Source organism: Cervus elaphus, chromosome 1, assembly GCF_910594005.1.
Source record: "Cervus elaphus chromosome 1, mCerEla1.1, whole genome shotgun sequence".
In the NCBI taxonomy this organism is placed as follows: domain Eukaryota; kingdom Metazoa; phylum Chordata; class Mammalia; order Artiodactyla; family Cervidae; genus Cervus; species Cervus elaphus.
In genome coordinates, this window is record NC_057815.1 from 10335868 (window position 1) to 10354188 (window position 18321).

Consider the following 18321-nt stretch of genomic DNA (forward strand, 5'->3'; position numbering starts at 1 on the left):
TTGAACATCTGGAAGTTCACGGTTCGTGTATTGCCGAAGCCTGGCTTGGAGAATCTTGAGCATTATTTTACTAGCGTGTGAGATGAGTGCAGTTGTGCAGTAGTTTGAGCATTCTTTGGGATTGCCTTTCTTTGGGATTGGAGTGGAAAATTCTGAAAGAGATGGGAATATCAGACCACCTGACCTGCCTCTTGAGAAATCTATATGCAGGTCAGGAAGCAACAGTTAGAACTGGACATAGAACAACAGACTGGCTCCAAATAGGAAAAGGAGTACGTCAAGGCTGTATATTGTCACCTTGCTTATTTAACTTATATGCAGAATACATCATGAGAAACACAGCTGGAAGAAGCACAAGCTGGAATTTAGATTGCCAGGAAAAATATCAATAACCTCAGATATGCAGATGACACCACCCTTATGGCAGAAAGTGAAGAGGAACTAAAGAGCCCCTTGATGAAAGTGAAAGAGGAGGTGAAAAAGTTGGCTTAAAGCTCAACATTCAGAAAACTAAGATCATGGCAGCTGGTCCCATCACTTTCATGGGAAATAGATGGGGAAGCAGTGGAAACAGCGGCAGACTTATTTTTTGGGGCTCCAGAATCACTGCAGATGGTGATTGCAGCCATGAAATTAAAAGACGCTGACTCCTTGGAAGGAAAGTTATGACCAACCTAGATAGCATATTAAAAAGCAGAGACAGTACTTTGCCAACAAAGGTCCGTCTAGTCACGGCTGTGGTTTTTCCAGTGGTCATGGGTGGATTTGAGAGTTGGACGGTGAAGAAAGCTGAGCACCTAAGAATTGATGCTTTTGAACTCTGGTGTTGGAAAAGACTCTTGAGAGTTCCTTGGACTGCAAGGAGATCCAACCAGTCCATCCTAAAGGACATACATTAAAATATGTACGTCCTGGGTGTTCATTGTAAGGACTGATGCTGAAGCTGAAACTCCAGTACTTTGCCACCTGATGCGAAGAGTTGACTCATTGGAAAAGACCCTGATGCTGGGAGGGATTGGGGGCAGGAGGAGAAGGGGACGATAAAGGATGAGATGGCTGGATGGCATCACCGACTCAATGGGCATGTGTTTGTGATGGACAGGGAGGCCCGGCCTGCTGCAATTCATGGGATCGCAACGAGTCGGACACGACTGAGTGACTAAACTGACTGACTGAGGTTGGTCATAATTTTCCTTCCAAGGAGTAAGCGTCTTTTAATTTCATGGCTGCAATCACCATCTGCAGTGATTTTGGAGCCCCCCAAAATAAAGTCTGACACTGTTTCCACTGTTTCCCCATCTATTTCCCATGAAGTGATGGGACCACATGCCATGATCTTAGTTTTCTGAATACTGAGCTTTAAGCCAACTTTTTCCCTCTCCTCTTTCACTGTCATCAAGAGGCTTTTTAGTTCCTCTTCACTTTCTGCCATAAGGGTGGTGTCATCTGCATATCTGAGGTTATTGATATTTCTCCCGGCAATCTTGATTCCAGCTTGTGCTTCTTCCAGCGCAGCGTTTCTCATGATGTACTCTACATATAAGTTAAATAAGCAGGGTGACAATATACAGCCTTGACGTACTCCTTTTCCTATTTGGAACCAGTCTGTTGTTCCATGTCCAGTTCTAACTGTTGCTTCCTGACCTGCATACAGGTTTCTCAAGAGGCAGGTCAGGTGGTCTGGTATTCCCATCTCTTTCAGAATTTTCCACAGTTTATTGTGATCCACACAGTCAAAGGCTTTGGCATAGTCAATAAAGCAGAAATAGATGTTTTTCTGGAACTCTCTTAGCCCTGCTGCGTCCAGGGAATGAAACCCACCCTTGGCCCCGCCCCACCATGACGCAGGCGCACGTGACGCGCGCCGGCGCGCGCTGTTTCCTGAAGTCGCCCCCGCGGTCTCTGCCGTGGCTGCCAGCGCTGTCGCCGCGGAACTTCGGGAGTGGAACGGTCGAGGCGGGCCCGGGCGGGGCCGGAGGCCTGGCCACTCCGCAGAATGGAGATAATCAGGAGCAGTGCGTGTCCGCTGTACACCTCCCTGCGTCCTCGGGGCACTTCCTCACCCGGCCTGCTAGGCCCTCACCGCGGCAGGTCTACTTGACCCGGCCTGGGGCAGAGGCAGTCCCCTCAGGGGTTTGCTCCCCTTTTGCGCTTCTTGGGGCCTTGTTCGCCTTTGGCCCGTGCACCCCTCGGGGCTTATATCCCTCCGGTCTGTGCACCCCTTAGGGACTTGTCCTCTCATCCCAGGATCCTTGGCAGCTCCCCTTCCCTCCTTCCCTATCCCCCTAGTAACCCGTGGGCAGAAAGCCAGGCCACCAGTTCTGAGCCTCTTCTCGGTTTCTCCGCAGATTTTCAGAGTAATCTCCACAAAGTGTACCAGGCTATAGAGGAGGCCGACTTCTTCGCCATCGATGGGGAGTTTTCAGGTATCCCTCGCTTGCAAGCTCGAGGCTGGCACCCTGCAATGCATAGCCAAGCCTCCTCCTGCCCGCCACCCCCACCCCCCACCCCCGCGCCCTCCTGACCCCTGGCCTGGGCTTATACCTGCTGGTCGCTCCTCCCTGTTTGAGTTTTCTGGGTCAGGTTGCATGAGTCTCCACGTTTCCTCTTAAACGTTTCAAAAGCACGAAAGAGGTGCGGTGGGTTTCCTGATTGGGTTTGTGGTTGTTCGAACTCTGAGGGTTGCAGATAAGAGACTACGCTTTTGATGCTGCTTAAAAACAGCTGGACAGGTGTGGGACAGCGCTGGAGAGTTAGGGTCAGGCCTTTTTTGATGTGTGGTGAAATACACATAGCATAAAATGTATCCTTTTAACCATTTTTAAGTGGTTTTAAAGTTAAGTGAGACTGTAACACTGGAGTGCCACCATCCCCACCGTCCATCTCCACAGAACTTTTTCATCTTCCAGGACTGAAACTCTACACATTGAACAGTAATTCCCAGCTCCTCCCTCCCCTCTGCCTCTAGCAATCATTGTTTCTGTCTCTATGAATTTGACTAGTTTAGACATTTGCTCTAAGAGGGCTCATACAAGATTTGTGCTTTGTGGCTGACTTTAGGGTTGGACTTCTGCAAATAAATGAGGGTATTCCTTTAGGCATTAGTGAACGTGTTCACTGCCTGCCTTGGCGTGGGTGTACACATGTATCTAGTACTTAGATTAGTGTAACTAACAGTTATAATTGCAAGGTTCTTTTTTTTCTTTTGGATCAGAGATATCCAATTTTTGGTAAAGATAGCCGTTTTTGCTACAAGTTGTGCTTGTTTCAAAGACTTCAGCTCTTTCTAAAGGAATCCATGCTGGGCATAACTTTGTTTTTACTGGGCATAATCCATTACTGGATTATAATTGCTTAATTATATACATATAGTTATATAAATAATGGTATAGAATTATAATTACTGAATTATGATCAACCAATTATGTCAGTTTCAAGTGTATAACACTGATTTGGTATTTTTATACATTATGGATTGATTACCTCGCTAAGTCTAGTTACCATTTGTTACCATACAAAGTTCTTGTCAGCTATATTATTGGCTATATTCTCTGTGCTGTGACTGACTTATTTTATAAGTGAAAGTTTGTACCTCTTAAACTCCTTTACCTATTTGCCCCCCCCCCCCAAACTCCCCTCCTTCACTCTGGCAACCATCAGTTTACTCTCTGTATCAATAAGTCTCTTTCTGTTTCTTTTCTTTTCTTTTTTTTTTAAGATTTTATCAGTAAATGAAATCATCAGTATTTGCCTTTCTTTGTCTGACTTATTTCACTCACTTAGCATAGTACCTTCTAGGTCCATCCATATTACAAGGTTGTTTTTTTTTTTTTTCTTTTTTATGGTTGAATAATATTTCTTTACACAAATTCTTTGCAATCCCATGGACTGGAGCCCGTCAGGCTCCTCTATCCGTGGAATCCTCTAAGCAAGAATACTGGAGTGGGTAGCGATTCCCTTCTCCAGGGGATCTTCTCAACCCCTGGTCTGCCACATTGCAGGCAGATTCTTTACCATCTGAGCCATCAGGGAAGCCCCATGTATGCATATATATGCATGTATACACACACACGCACACATACTCACACACATTTATAGCATCTTTACATATGTATAGAATCTTTATCTTTTCATTTATCCTTGGACACTTAAGTTACTTCTATCTTTGCTATTTTAAGTAATGCTGTAGTGACCTAGGGATGTATATATCTTTTTCAGTTAGAATTATTGAAGAAAAAATAATTTTTGTTTTCTTCTGATGAATATCCAGAAGTGGAATTGCTGGATCATATGTTAGTTCTATTTTTAATATTTCGAGGAAGCTTTATACTGTTTTCTATAGTGCCTGCACCAATTGACATTCCCGCCAACAGTACATGATAGTTTTCTTTTCTCCACATCCTTGCCAACATTTGTTATTTCTTGTGTTTTTGAGAATGGCCATTCTGACAGATGTGAGGTGGTATCTCAAGATTGCTGTGGTTGTTCGGGGTCTTTTGTGGTTCTATACAAATTTTAGGATTATTTGTTTAGTTCTGTGAAAAATGCCGTAGGTATTTTGATAGAGATTGCATTGAATCTATAGATTGTTTTGGGTAATATGGGCATTTTAACAGTATTAATTCCTCCAGTTCATGAGCATTTCTGTTTTTCATGTTTTCTTCAATTGCTTTCACCAGTGTCTTATAATTCTCAGAGGACAGGTCTTTCACCTTGGTTAAATATAGTCCTAGGTGTTTTATTCTTTTTGATGCAATTGTCAGTGGGATCGTTTTTATAATTTCTCTTTTTGATGGTTTGTTATTAGTGTATAGAAATTTACAGTGGATTTCTGAATATTAATTTTGTATCCTGCAACTCTGCTGAATTCATTTATTAGTTCTAATAATTTTTTGGTGAGATATCTATAGGGTTTTCTTTATTTGAAATCTGTTTTAGATACTGAAACTGTCCATTCTCAAATTGAAACATTTGTATCTCTGAATTCTCTATTACAGGGTTTGGCTTGTTAGCCTGCGAAATTCATGCTAATTTTGAAAAAGTGAAATAAAGAGCACTTCCAGTTAGTTTTAATTCATAAAAATAAGAAATTATAGAGCCATTGAATAGTTGACTGACATTTTCTGTTAGCATTTACGAATAGGTTAAAATTTTTTTTCTTAAAATCTAGGAATCAGCGATGGACCTTCAGTCACCGCATTAACAAATGGTTTTGACACTGCAGAAGAAAGGTATCAGAAGCTTAAAAAGGTAAGTGGGTGTGCTAGAAAATCTCATTTTTTTTTCCCATGTTGGTCTTGCATATGTTAAATTATAGAGGAATAAAATTGTCAAGCTTGCTTATTAACTTCTCAACCCCAGCTATGAATTGATATTTAGTGGTATTTAAAACAACAGCAAAAATAATTGTTTGCTGGAAAACATTTTGGGGAAGGTTTAGTATTTTCATTGTTAATTTCATTTACAGGAAATATGATGTGGTTATTTTAATCATTTGGAAATAGGTTTACTATGATGCTCTGGATGATGCATAAGTGCTTAGTTGGGAAAAATAGTAAGAAATATTCATAAATTAATAATGCTCCTGATAGATAATCTATAATCGGTTTGGATCAGAAGTATTCTGCCAAAGTCAAGTAGAATAATCAGAAAACCTACCTGATTGCAAATACTGTTGCTCATGTCGACTATACAGCATTGTTTTGACAGATATTTTATTTCCCTTTTCCAGCATTCCATGGACTTTTTGCTGTTTCAGTTTGGCCTTTGCACTTTTAAGTATGACTACACAGATTCAAAGTAGGTTGTTTTAACAAGTGGTGGGAATTCTTTTGTCATGGCATAATATAACACCCTAAGTCTCCTTTTATCTTATTTTCCCCAGGTATATAACGAAGTCTTTTAACTTCTATGTTTTCCCGAAACCCTTCAATAGATCCTCACCAGATGTCAAATTTGTTTGTCAGGTTAGTAGTATAACTGAGTTGTTGTTCCTTTTTTTTCTGTTACGAATCCCTGATGAAGCTGTGTGGAAACGTGGAATCAGAATTCTCTTTAAAATTTGGTTCTATAACCAACTTTGCACTTCGGGCAAATCACTTTACCTCACTGACCTTCAGTTTTTGGATTATAAATAAATTATACTCTCATCTTTCCTTTGACCTGAGAGTGAGTTAAGGAATAAGATGTAAGAGACAGGCAGAGGGACATGGGAACATGAACTTTATTATAAGTAGAGCTGAATTTGAGACCATGACTTCGTACTGTGGCTCTTTGGGGGATGTTTTTTATTGTCTTACCCCTGAACTGAACCTACAGATTAGGACCTGCAGGTTTTTTTCCCAACCCCATTTTCACTGCACACCTCTTCAAGGGTAGACCTTTATTTTCTGGAGGAGCAGAGTATGTGTGTATGCTCTTTGAAAAGAGCAAACCTAAAAGAGAAAGTGAAAGTATAGTCACTCAATTGTGTCTGACTCTTTGCAACCCCATGAACATAGCTCCCAGGGTCCTTAGTCCATGGGATTCTTCAGACAAGAATACTGGAGTGGGTTGCTGTGCCCTCCTCCAGGGGATCTTCCCAACCCAGGGATCGATCCCAGGTCTCCTGCATCGCAGGCAGATTCTTTACTGTCTGAGCCACTAGGGAACCCAGAAGGGGCTAAGTTACATGTGCTCGGTTTCTTTTCCCAAGCTTACCAGTTAGGAAAGAGGGTAGAAAAAGACCACTGGTGCCTCCTGAGGAGGAAAGGGCTGACTTTATGAGCCAAGGTGAGGATTCAGGGAGGGTCCCCTTTAGAACAGCCAGTTCAGAGTTGTAGCTGATCTGGTGGACATTCGGTGAATGTCAGCTTCCCCTTTCTGCTCTCTTAATAATCTGATTAATGAATAAGGAGATCATTGATCTCTATTGATAAGGACAGTGTGAATTAGTGTCTATCATATGGATATGTGATGAAACCTGAGTTTTGGTCTTCTCTTCCTTATAATCTTATGTCTGAGCTTCTCTCCCTGGAGTAACATTAGTTCCTTTGAGTCTTCCCATCTGTCCCTTTTCCTGCATCTAAGTAGTACTGCAGTTAAGAAAGCCTGGAGGGTAGGCTTCTGAGTGATTGAGTCATGTCAGATTCTCTCTGTAATAAGGCAGGATGTAAACAAATGAAGCAGCATTCATTGTATGTCAGGAGCTGGAGAGAAGGTAATTTTACTCTTGTATCCAGTATTTTTCTTAAATTAGCAGATAAACCATAGTTGATATTTCTTTACTTTGCAATAAGCTCAGTTCAGTTGCTCAGTCATGTCTGACTCTTTGCAACCCCATGGACTGCCACACGTGAGGCCTCCCTGTCTATCACCAACTCCTGGAGTTTACTGAAACTCATGTCCATTGAGTCGGTGATGCCATCCAACCGTCTCATCCTCATTTAACAGCTATTTACCAGTCACATGAGTATAGAATACTTCATTAAATGGTATTTGTAAATTTTCTCTGAGAAAGATAGGTTCAGTTTGGACATTTGTATGGATGTAGTTTTCCAGTGGTAGCAGGAAAAGACAGTTCCTTAAAGTGGATTCCATGGTTTTAGCCAGGAATTAATCAAATGCACACAGTGGCAGTGAGACATCTTAGGGATGACAGTATGTTCTAAAAGACCAACACAAACACAACTGGAGACAGGTCGGAAGAACCCTACCCATCACACAAAATCATCCTGTGACTACACCTGGAACACTTCATGCAGTCCTGATAGCCAGGCACTCTAAGGAAAAACATCATAGACTTGAAGACAGGCCAGAGATTAATGGGCTCAAATGGTGCAGTTCTCTGTTCTGGAAAAACAAAGGCAGGGAAGAGGTTGAGACTCAGTAAGTAAACTTGGCAATTGTATGGATAAGGTAAATGATAGTATCTTTGGATTTTTTTCTGGTCCTCCATCTAAGGTGGATTTTGTCTTGTTTAAAAATCTATGCCTGCAGCAGAGTCGCGTCTTTAAAGGAACTTAGCTTCTAGAGTCGGCGAGTAGGGTGAAGATTGTGTCTAGTGAAAAATTGATCTTGAAAAGCTTTTATTATCCTTAAAGCAGGGAAAATTGGGGGGCAAGACAACTTCCTGTGCTGTGTGAAAACTAAGTATCTGTACACACAGTGAGCCACGCACACTAGGCAGGATGTGGAGGAATGACGCCCTGAGAGCCATGCACACGCCTGCAGCGCGTGCCCGTCCAGGTGAATTGCAAGGCGTCTTCATTGTCTTCACTTCCTGTTTCTTCTGTTCTTCTTTTTTCTGCCTGAACATCTGTAGTGGAGTTCATGGAAGAAAATACATACATGGCCGTGAAAAGTCAAAACACTGCTGCTGTCTATAGAGTAAAAAATGTTGTTTTTAAATCCCCTCTTCCCCCATGCCACTTCTTTCCCCATTTCACTCCTTTTGTGCCATATATACATATGCTCCTGTGTTTACATATATACACACACACACACACACACAAACACAGTTTTAGTTTTTTGCTTTAATATACACAGAATCATAACATTCATATTTTAAATAACTTGCATTTTCCATTTAACACAATGTCTTCATATTTCATAATACAGGTGTATTATAATTTATCTAATTGGAATTGGAAAGTTTTCCAGTGGCTCCCTATTTTAAACAGTGCTATAGTCAGTGTCCATGTGCATGTGTCTTGGTTGTATATAGGAAATTTTTTTTTTTTTTGCCGAATCAACATATGTTTTTAAGCTATTTTTTAAATTTATTTTTAATCGGACGATAGTTGCTTTACAATGCTGTGTTGGTTTCTGCCGTACAATAACATGAATTAGTCATAAGTGTATATATGTCCCCTCACTCTTGCACCTCCCTCCCCTTCCTCCCCCACCCCATCCCACCTCTCCAGGTTGTCACAGACTAAGTTTCAAGTTGAACTCCAGGAATGTTTTATAGGATAGCTTTCCTATGAGGGGAATTGATGAGTCATAGAACTTATAGATTTAAAATTTTGATAGATGCCTCAAATTGTCCTCTCTAATATCTATGCTCATCTTTTGAATCCTGAAAATGGTACATTTAGAACAAACCAAAGATAGTGTTTAGTATATTATAAATAAAGTTTGTTGGTTTGAAGTGTTTTCTCCTTATTATGGTAAAAAAAAAATCCATAACCTAAAATTTACCATTTTAAGAGGCTTTAAATTCAGGGGCATAGAGTACATTTTTTTTTTGCAGTCTAAAGAGTATTATTTGAGTAGAAAATAAATAGCTTGAAAAAGGGGATGCGTGATCTCTGACTCTGATTTTTAAAGAAGAAAGTTAGGATGGAGTCTAGTGATAGGAGGGGTAAAAACGCCTTTCCATAAGCCATCTTTTGTTGTCTCTGTCAGTGATGGGTATTAGGGGAGCAGAGTTAAGAGTACTCAGGCATGGAAGGTAGAGGGGCTTGTGGCCCAAGTCAGAAGGCACTGGGTCTTATTTCAGAACAGGATGAACAAGGAAGATATAGGGGAAATGGTTGCTTATTTCACATCACAGAAAACCTGGACATGATAGAAAATGATGTGTCTGTATCTGTGTGTGTGTGTGCATGCATGCACATACCCATGTATATTTGACTAGGTTGCTCATAGTTTAAAAGAACTGGTGTCAAGTAATAAAGATACATAAAGTACATAAAAGTATATATAATATATAAAACCTTTTAACCTAAGATTAAAAATAAGTAAGTGAAAAATTGGAAGAAAAGAAAAATGAGGGTGTGATTACTGTGTTATGATTAGAACACAGAATTCATGCCAAAGAAAGTCTTACCTGCTTGTCTCTGAGCTTCCTACCAGCCAAGACAAGGGGGAAACACACGGTCAGTTCTGTGGTCCAAAGGATCAAAATGGACCAGGACTTAGGACCAGTTCAGCTTTCCTCAGATTAGAGACCCCAAGACATTTCCCTTTCTGTTATCATGGTATTTGTCGCTCAGTCATGTCTGACTCTTTGTGACCCCATGGACTGTAGCCTGCCAGACTCCATGGAATTCTCCAGGCAAGAATACTGGAGTGGGTAGCCATTCCCTTTTCCAGGGGATCTTCCTGACCCAGGGATTGAACCCAGGTCTCCTTAATTGCAGGCAAATTCTTTATCATCTGAGCCACCAGGGAAGCCCTCTGTGTAGACGACGTTGTCTTCAGCAGCATCTCTAAAGTGGATATGGTAATGAGCTTATTGGAACTGGCAGAGCATCCTCAGTCTAGACTGATGGTGTAACATCAAGTGCGACTCAGGAAGGGCTGCTCTATAAAGGGTCAGATTTAACTGTTCTACCTTCAGTTACTTCAGGAATGTCCAACTCTTTGAGACCCCATCGACTGCAGCATGCCAGGCTTCCCTGTCCATCACCAACTCATGGAGCTTGCTCAAACTCATGTCCATCGAGTCGTGATGCCATCCAGCCATCTCATCCTCTGTTGTCCCCTTCTCTTCCTGTCTTCAATCTTTCCCAGCATCAGGGTCTTTTCCAGTGAGTCAGTTCTTCGTATCAGGTGGCCAAAGCATTGGAGTTTCAGCTTCAGCATTAGTCCTTCCAGTGAATATTCAGGACTGAATTCCTTTCAAATGGACTGGTTGGATCTCCCTTGGACTTGCTGTTCAAGGGACTCTCAAGAGTCTTCTCCAGCACCACAGTTCAAAAGCATCAATTCTTTGGCACTCAGCTTTCTTTGTAGTCCAATTCTTACATCCATACCTGACTACTGGAAAAACCATAGCTTTGAATAGATGGAACTTTGTTGGCAAAGTAACGTCTCTGTCTTTTATTTTATTTATTTATTTATTTTACATCTCTGCCTTTTAATATGCTGTCTAAATTAGCCATAACTTTTCTTCCAAGGAGCAAGTGTCTTTTAATTGGCTGCAGTTATCATCTACAGTGATTTTGGAGTCCAAAATCATGGGACTGGATGCCATGATCTTCGTTTTTTGAATGTTGAGTTTTAAGCCAGCTTTTTCACTTCTCTCTTTCACTTTCATCAGGAGGCTCTTTAGTTTCTTTTTAGTATGTTAAAAAGCAGAGATATTACTTTGCCAACAAAGGTCCGTCTGGTCAAAGCTGTGGTTTTTCCAGTAGTCATGTATGTTTGTGAGAGTTGGTCTATAAAGAAAGCTGAGCACTGAAGAATTGATGCTTTAGAACTGTAGTGTTGGATAAGACTCTTGAGAACCCCTTGGACAGCAAGGAGATCCAGCCAGTCCATCCGAAAGGAAATCAGTCCTGAATATTCATTGGAAGGACTGATGCTGAAGTTGAAACTTGAATACTTTGGCCACCTGAAGTGAAGAACTGACTTATTGGAAAAGACCCTGATTCTGGGAAAGATAGAAGCGGGGAGGAGAAGGGGATGACAGAGGATGAGATGGTTGGATGGTATTGCTGACTCAATGGACACGAGTTTAAGTAAACCCCAGGAGTTGTTGCTGGACAGGGTGGCCTGGTGTCCTGCAGTCCATGGGGCTGCAAAGTCGGATATGACTGAGTGACAGAACTGAATTGAACTGAACACAGTCAAAGGCTTTGGTGTTATCAATAAAGCAGAAGTAGATGTTTTTCTGGAATTCTCTTGCTTTTTAGATGATCCAACAGATGTTGGCTATTTGATCTCTGGTTCTGCTGCCTTTTCTAAGTCCGGCTTGAACATCTGGAAGTTCATGGTTCACATACTGTTGAAGCCTGGCTTGGAGAATTTTGAGCATTACTTTGCTAGCGTGTGAGATGAGTGCAATTGTGCGGTAGTTTGAATATTCTTTGGTATTGTCCTTCTTTGGGATCGGAATGAAAACTGACCTTTTCCAGTCCTGTGGTCACTGCTGAGTTTTCCAAATTTGCTGGCATAATGAGTGCAGCACTTTCACACATAATCTTTTAGGATTTGAACTAGCTCAACTGGAATTCCATCACCTCCACTAGCTTTGTTCGTAGTGATGCTTCCTGAGGACCACTTGACATCACGAATTCTAGGATGTTTGGCTCTAGGTGTGTGATCACACCATCGTGGTTATCTGGGTCATGAAGATATTTTTTGTATAGTTCTTCTGTGTATTTTTGCCACCTCTTTTTAATATCTTCTGCTTCTGTTAGGTCTGTACCATTTCTGTCTTTTACTGTGCCCATCATTGAATGAAATATTCCCTTGGTATCTCTAATTTTCTTGAAGAGATCTCTAGTCTTTACCATTCTATTGTTTTCCTCTATTTCTTTGCATTGATCACTGAGGAAGGCTTTCTTATCTCTCCTTCCTATTCTTTGGAACTCTGCATTCAAATGGGAATATCTTTCCTTTTCTCCTTTACCTTTAGCTTCTCTTCTTTTCTCAGCTATCTGTAAGACCTCCTCAGACAACCATTTTGCCTTTTTGCATTTCTTTTTCTTGGGGATGGTCTTGATCACTGTCTTCTGTACATGTTACAAACCTCTGTCCATAGTTCTTCAGGCTTTCTGTCTGTCAGATCTAATCCCTTGAATCTATTTGTCACTTCTAGTGTATAATCGTAAGGGATTTGATTTAGGTCATACATGAATGGTCTAGTGGTTTTCCCTACTTTCTTCAATTTAAGTCTGAATTTGGCAATAAGGAGTTCATGATCTGAGCCACAGTTGGTTCCTGGTCTTGTTTTTGGTGACTGTTATAGAGCCTCTCCTGGGCTTGCCGGTGGCTCAGTAAAGTGTCTGCCTGCAGTGTGGGAGACCCGGGTTCGATCCCTGGGTTGGGAAGATCCCCTGGAGAAGGAAATGGCAACCCATTCCAGTACTCTTGCCTGGAAAATTCCATGGACTGAGAAGCCTGGTGGGCTACAGTCCATTGGGTTGCAAAGAGTCAGACACAACTGAGCGACTTCGCTTTCACTTTCTTTCATAGATCCTCTCCATCTTTGGCTGCAAAGAATATAATCAGTGTGATTTTGCTGTTGACCATCTGGTGATGTCCGTGTGTAGAGTCTTCTCTTGTGTTGTTGGAAGAGGGTATTTGCTATGACCAGTGTGTTCTCTTGGCAAAACTCTATTAGCCTTTGCCCTGCTTCATTTTGTACTCCAAGACCAAATTTGCCTGTTACTCGAGGTTTCTCTTGACTTCCTACTTTTGCATTCCAGTCCCCTATGATGAAAAGGACATCTTTTTTGAGTGTTAGTTCTAGAATGTCTTGTAGGTCTTTATAGAACCATTCAACTTCAGCTTCTTCAGCATTACTGGCATAGATTGGATTATTGTGTTATTGAATGGTTTTCTTTGGAAATGAACAGAGATCATTCTGTCGTTTTTGAGATTGCACTCAAGTACTGCATTTCAGACTCTTGTTGACAGTGAGGGCTACTCCATGTCTTCTAAGGGATTCTTGCCCACAGTAGTATATATAATTGTCATCTGAATTAAATTCACCCATTCCAGTCTGTTTTAGTTCACTGATTACTAAAATGTCACTGTTCCCTCTTGCCATCTCCTGTTTGACCACTTGTAATTTACCTTAATTCATGGACCTAACAGTCCAGATTCCTATGCAGTATTGCTCTTTATAGCATCAGACTTTACTTCCATCACCAGACACATCCACAACTGGGCATTGTTTTCTCTTTGGCTCAGTCTCTTCATTCTTTCTGAAGTTATTTCTCCACTTCTCTCCAGTAGCATATTGGACACCTACCGACCTGGGAATTTCATTTTTCAGTGTCATGTATCTTTTTCTGTTTTCATACTGTCCATGGGGTTCTCAAGGCAAGAAATTAGAGTGGTTTGCCATTCCCTTCAGTGGACCACGTTTTGTCAGAACTCTCCACCATGACCCTTGCGTCTTGGGTGGCCCTGCACAGAGTGGCTCATGGTTTCATTGAGTTAGACAAGGCGGTTCTGACTTAAAACGAAAATAAAATTAGAGAAGCTCAGTGAAGTTTCCCACCTTCAGTCAGTTGAGTAAGGACTTTGTGAAAATGTTCCCATTCTTGTGTATAATTACTTACTTGATATTTTTTCTACATTTACGTATATATTTTGACTTTGAGATATGTGTTTAGTAAGTCTCTTTACTGGGAATTTTTCTGTACTATGATGTTGAATGTAAAGAACATCCAGTTAAGATTTTGGGCTTCCAGAATCTAAGTTGAAGTGAATATTGATACCTTATAATTTGCACATTTTTTCCCTTAAATTTGAACCTGGGGTGAGATAATAGAAATACATTTAATTTTTATTCAGCAGTTTCCTGCCTCTTGGGAGAATATATGTTCACCAAGTAAGATTTTCTTAAATGTTGGGTAACAAAGGATATTTGTCTTACAAACTATAAGGGAAAAGCCCAGATAGTTGAAGTGAATGAATGGACAGTTCAGCAGCCGTGGAGTAGAAGCCCCTTGTTCTCTGACCCGTGGCATGCTACCCCCTTGCCTGGTTGCCTTCGTTTACTCCCCAGAGTTCTTTCTCTGCTTATGTTCACACACCTGCCATGAACATCACTGAAATGCATGTTCTATTTACTCTTGTTTCAGAGCTCAAGCATTGACTTTCTAGCAAGCCAAGGATTTGATTTTAATAAGGTTTTTCGCAACGGTAAGATTACACGTGACCTCTCTTCAGAGCTTGTAAATCTGGACTCGGTTGAGAATTATCTCTCTGTGCGTACTGTCTGAGACAGGGTCTCGGATTTCCATTCCAGCCTGTGCAGCCGTTAGAGTTTTTATTGTGCCCCGCTGTTGAAGGCCTGGTCCAGCATGAGTGGCACAGGAGAGGCGCTGCTGCCTCCTTTAGCTCTGATGAGGCCTCTCGAGCCCCCAGAGTCGTTGGGTGGGGCTTGTGCTGTCACTGGTGTGACTCAGTCGCCTGGCAGACTCCCTGTGGGGTATGTGTCCCTGTTGTCTTCCACTGAGACAAGTGGTCCAGTGTCGCATTTTCATAATCGGCCATGTTTCAGTAATACTGCGATGGTCTTTGGAAGAAAAAATTCAGTTCTGATGGCTAACTTGCTGGGTGATGTGCTGACCAGCAACCTGGTGGGGTGGGGGGACCAAGTCCGAGTCCTTGTCCCCAGCGTAGGGCATGATCCCTCAGAGAGGTGATTGTTAAATATTTAATTAATGAACACTGGACGTTCAAGCACATCAGAGTGGTTTTTTTTTTCCTCCATTCATTTACTTCCCTAAAAGTGCCTGGGAAAGCCTCTGTCGTTCCCAGCAGTATTAAGTGCCTGCTGCTCTAAGGTCAGTAGCTACTTTTCACTTAATTATTCTTGTAAACTGCTTTCTTTCCCATGGTGGATGTGTTACTGAGTGAGGTAGGGAAGGAGATATTTCTCAGCAAAGGTTCCAGAACATAGACTTCAGCTACAATCTCTTTCCCTCAGCATGATCTCCTTGTAGGGTCTTTAGGACCATGTCATGTTGGTTGTTTAATTGCTTCAGTGGTGCTGCATCCTCATATCTACTGGTGCTTTTGATATTTGGAAATGCTAAAAAAATTTTTGAATCCAAACTGCTTAACCTAGTGGGTAAACCTGCTGGGTAACACAATTTGGGTATAACAAAGTAATTTTATTTCCTGTGGCTCATGCTTGACTCTGAAAGCCACTATAAAATACAAATTCCACATATAGTTAGAGTACTATGATGGAATGTGTGCAGTTTTTTTTTTTTTTGGCATGTGGGATCTTAGTTCCCTGACCAAGGATCGAACTCGTGCCCCCTGCATTGGAAGCATGGAGTCTTAACCGCTGGACCATCTGGGAAGTCTTATTGCAGAAATGTTTTGAAGGAACTACTTTAACCAGATTCCTATGAATGTGTAATTTCCAGCCTGATGGTTTTATTTTCATAGAAGGAGAGAAACAGCTTCATGAAGGATGCTTCATTTTCTAGTTTTGTAGTCAGACCTTGAAGTATTTTAGTCACAACTGCATCAGGGCTCCCAGGCCATCTGTTATTACTGAGACTCTTATCCCTGTGCTTTAAATCTGACCCGGACCTTTATTCCTCTTCCTTATTAAATCTTTGCACTCTAGGGTTTGCACATGCTAGACCCTTTCCTCCTGGCAGCCTCCTTGGACATACCTCTGACTTCCTTGTCTGAAGTGGAACCAGGTGACTGCCGTCACCATTCTCCCAAGCACAGATGGTTTCAGCTGTCTATGCAGCCGGGCGGTAGGCCTTCCACCTCAGTCCAGCTGAGTTCTTCTCAGGAGCCACGGCTCTTCCCAGGGCTGTGTAACCAGCTCTGCCGTCCCCCTTCTGCTGACGTCCTGGGTGTGATAGAACTGGGATTCTAGTGCAGGCTGTCTAACACCTGAATTTATGCTCTTTAACCTCCAGGTGGAATCTGCATTCCTGCAAATGTTCCCCTCTCTTCACCCCAGCCTCAATTATTTTAGGTTCTGTTTGCAAGGACACCAGAAGCCTAGACTTTGGCTCATCTTTCTCTCTATTCCTACCTCTCTCCTCCTTCTGGGTTACTCCAGCATCCACATGGAGCACCTGCAAAAGCTCTGTCGTGTCTACTCCCAGGGGGTCAGCAGTCCTCGCTTCTGCCCCCCCTTAGCTGTCCACTCCCTTAGTGGCATCATGGGTCTTATCAGGAGGAACTGTGCCCACCTCCATCATTTCTCCTTGACAGCGCCTCCTCTCGTCCTTCACATCCACTTGGCTACCTCATTTCAGCAGTTGGTTGATCTCCATTGCTTTCTCACTGTCAGTTACCTCCTACTGTCTGGTCTTAACTTCGCTCCTTGTCCGCCTGGTCCATTATTATCCTTTCTTCTTCCTCTTGCTCCTCTCCACATATTGAACTCGTCTAGCTAAGTCCCAGCCTTAGTTGGTTCTGATCACTCACTTTCTCTCTTCCTGAGCATCTGAGTATTGCAGTAAAATGGAACATACCTGAGCTCATTTGTCACTTTAAATGCATGAGCACAAGCATCAAGTAAGGACTCCATCATGCTCAGAAATCCTACTTTTCTGACTTAGAAATTCCCTTTCTGACTTTCTACGATATCAGTATTTTTACTTTCTCTCCCCAGGCCTCCCTCTCAGCTGCTGGTCATGACTCAATGAAAATAGAAGCCAGCAGGCAAGAGCCAGTTTGTGTTCTTACCACCAGACCCACAGGTCTCCCCGCCGAGCCTGGGCCCAGCCTTTTCACAGGTGTTCCTTAGAAGGCTAGTCCCTCCCTCTGTGTCAGGCACTGGCCCTTCCAGTTTGCCCTTCTGTCTGCTGGATGTTTTCCCTTCTCTGCTGATCATTCCATCAACCTTTGTAAACATTCTTTTAGTGTTGCTGCTGCTGCTGCTAAGTCACTTCAGTCGTGTCTGACTCTGTGTGACCCCATAGATGGCAGCCCAACAGGCTGCCCCATCCCTGGGATTCTCCAGGCAAGAACACTGGAGTGGGTTGCCGTTTCCTTCTCCAATGCATGGAAGTGAAAAGTGAAAGTGAAGTTGCTCAGTCATGTCCGACTCTTTGCGACCCCATGGACTGCAGCCTACCAGGCTCCTCCATCCATGGGATTTTCCAGGCAAGAGTACTGGAGTGGGGTGCCATTGCGTTCTTCGTCTTTTAGTGCAGAGCTCCTTAATCTAGTCCAGAGGCTGCTTTCCTGCTATAGAGTGAGTTCTGGAGTCTGAATCTGGGGAAGGTGGTGATGAGTTGACATCTATATTTTGTCTAACCTTGAACTGAATTTGTTCATTTCTTCTGTTAGGAATGTAGGCAACAACCCAGCCACCTTAGCAGTAGCAGGAAGTTTGTCCTCAGTGAAATCCTAGGTATCTTCAAGTGGCATTTTTGTTGTGGCAGATATCTTGAATATTGTTTACCTTCGCCAGTACTTTGAAATTACCATCATTAATTCACCTGCCAGTAGGTCTTTTAAAAAAAATATTTATGTATTTAATTTACTTATTTGGCTGCACCAGGTCTTAGTTGCAGCGCTTGGAATCTTCGATCTTTGTTGCAGCATGTGAACTCTCAGTTATGGCATGCCAGATCTAGTTCCCTGACTAAGGATTGAACCCGGGCCCCCTACATTGGAAGCGCAGAGTCTTAGGACCAGTGGGGAAGTGCCTGCCGTTAGGTCTTCTTATTTAATGTGTTGACCAGGAAGCTGGTATCTTACATTACTGTATCATAGATACAAAAAAAGTTCTTGGTAACTATTTCAGTATAATTACTTTCCTTTATAATCTTGTGTATTTTATTTTATGCATTTGAAAACGTCATTTTGAGGTAGGGCCTGTAGATTTCACCCGACCACCAAAGGAGTAGGTGGCACGTGAAGATGAATCACGCCCGTGGGGATCTG

The 18321-nt window shown here is 42.2% G+C and overlaps 1 protein-coding gene across 1 annotated transcript in view; it reads left to right on the forward strand.

Annotated features, from left to right (window-relative positions):
• Positions 1-1873: 1873 nt before the first annotated feature.
• Positions 1874-18321, forward strand: part of LOC122683517 (poly(A)-specific ribonuclease PARN-like) — a 50232-nt gene continuing 33784 nt past the window's right edge. Inside the window, exons 1-6 of the mRNA XM_043887184.1 lie at positions 1874-2015; positions 2349-2426; positions 5171-5250; positions 5732-5799; positions 5885-5966; positions 14526-14586. Of these exons, the coding sequence (XP_043743119.1) occupies positions 1997-2015; positions 2349-2426; positions 5171-5250; positions 5732-5799; positions 5885-5966; positions 14526-14586 (388 nt within the window). The 5' untranslated portion in view covers positions 1874-1996. The remainder of the gene's footprint in view (positions 2016-2348; positions 2427-5170; positions 5251-5731; positions 5800-5884; positions 5967-14525; positions 14587-18321) is intronic.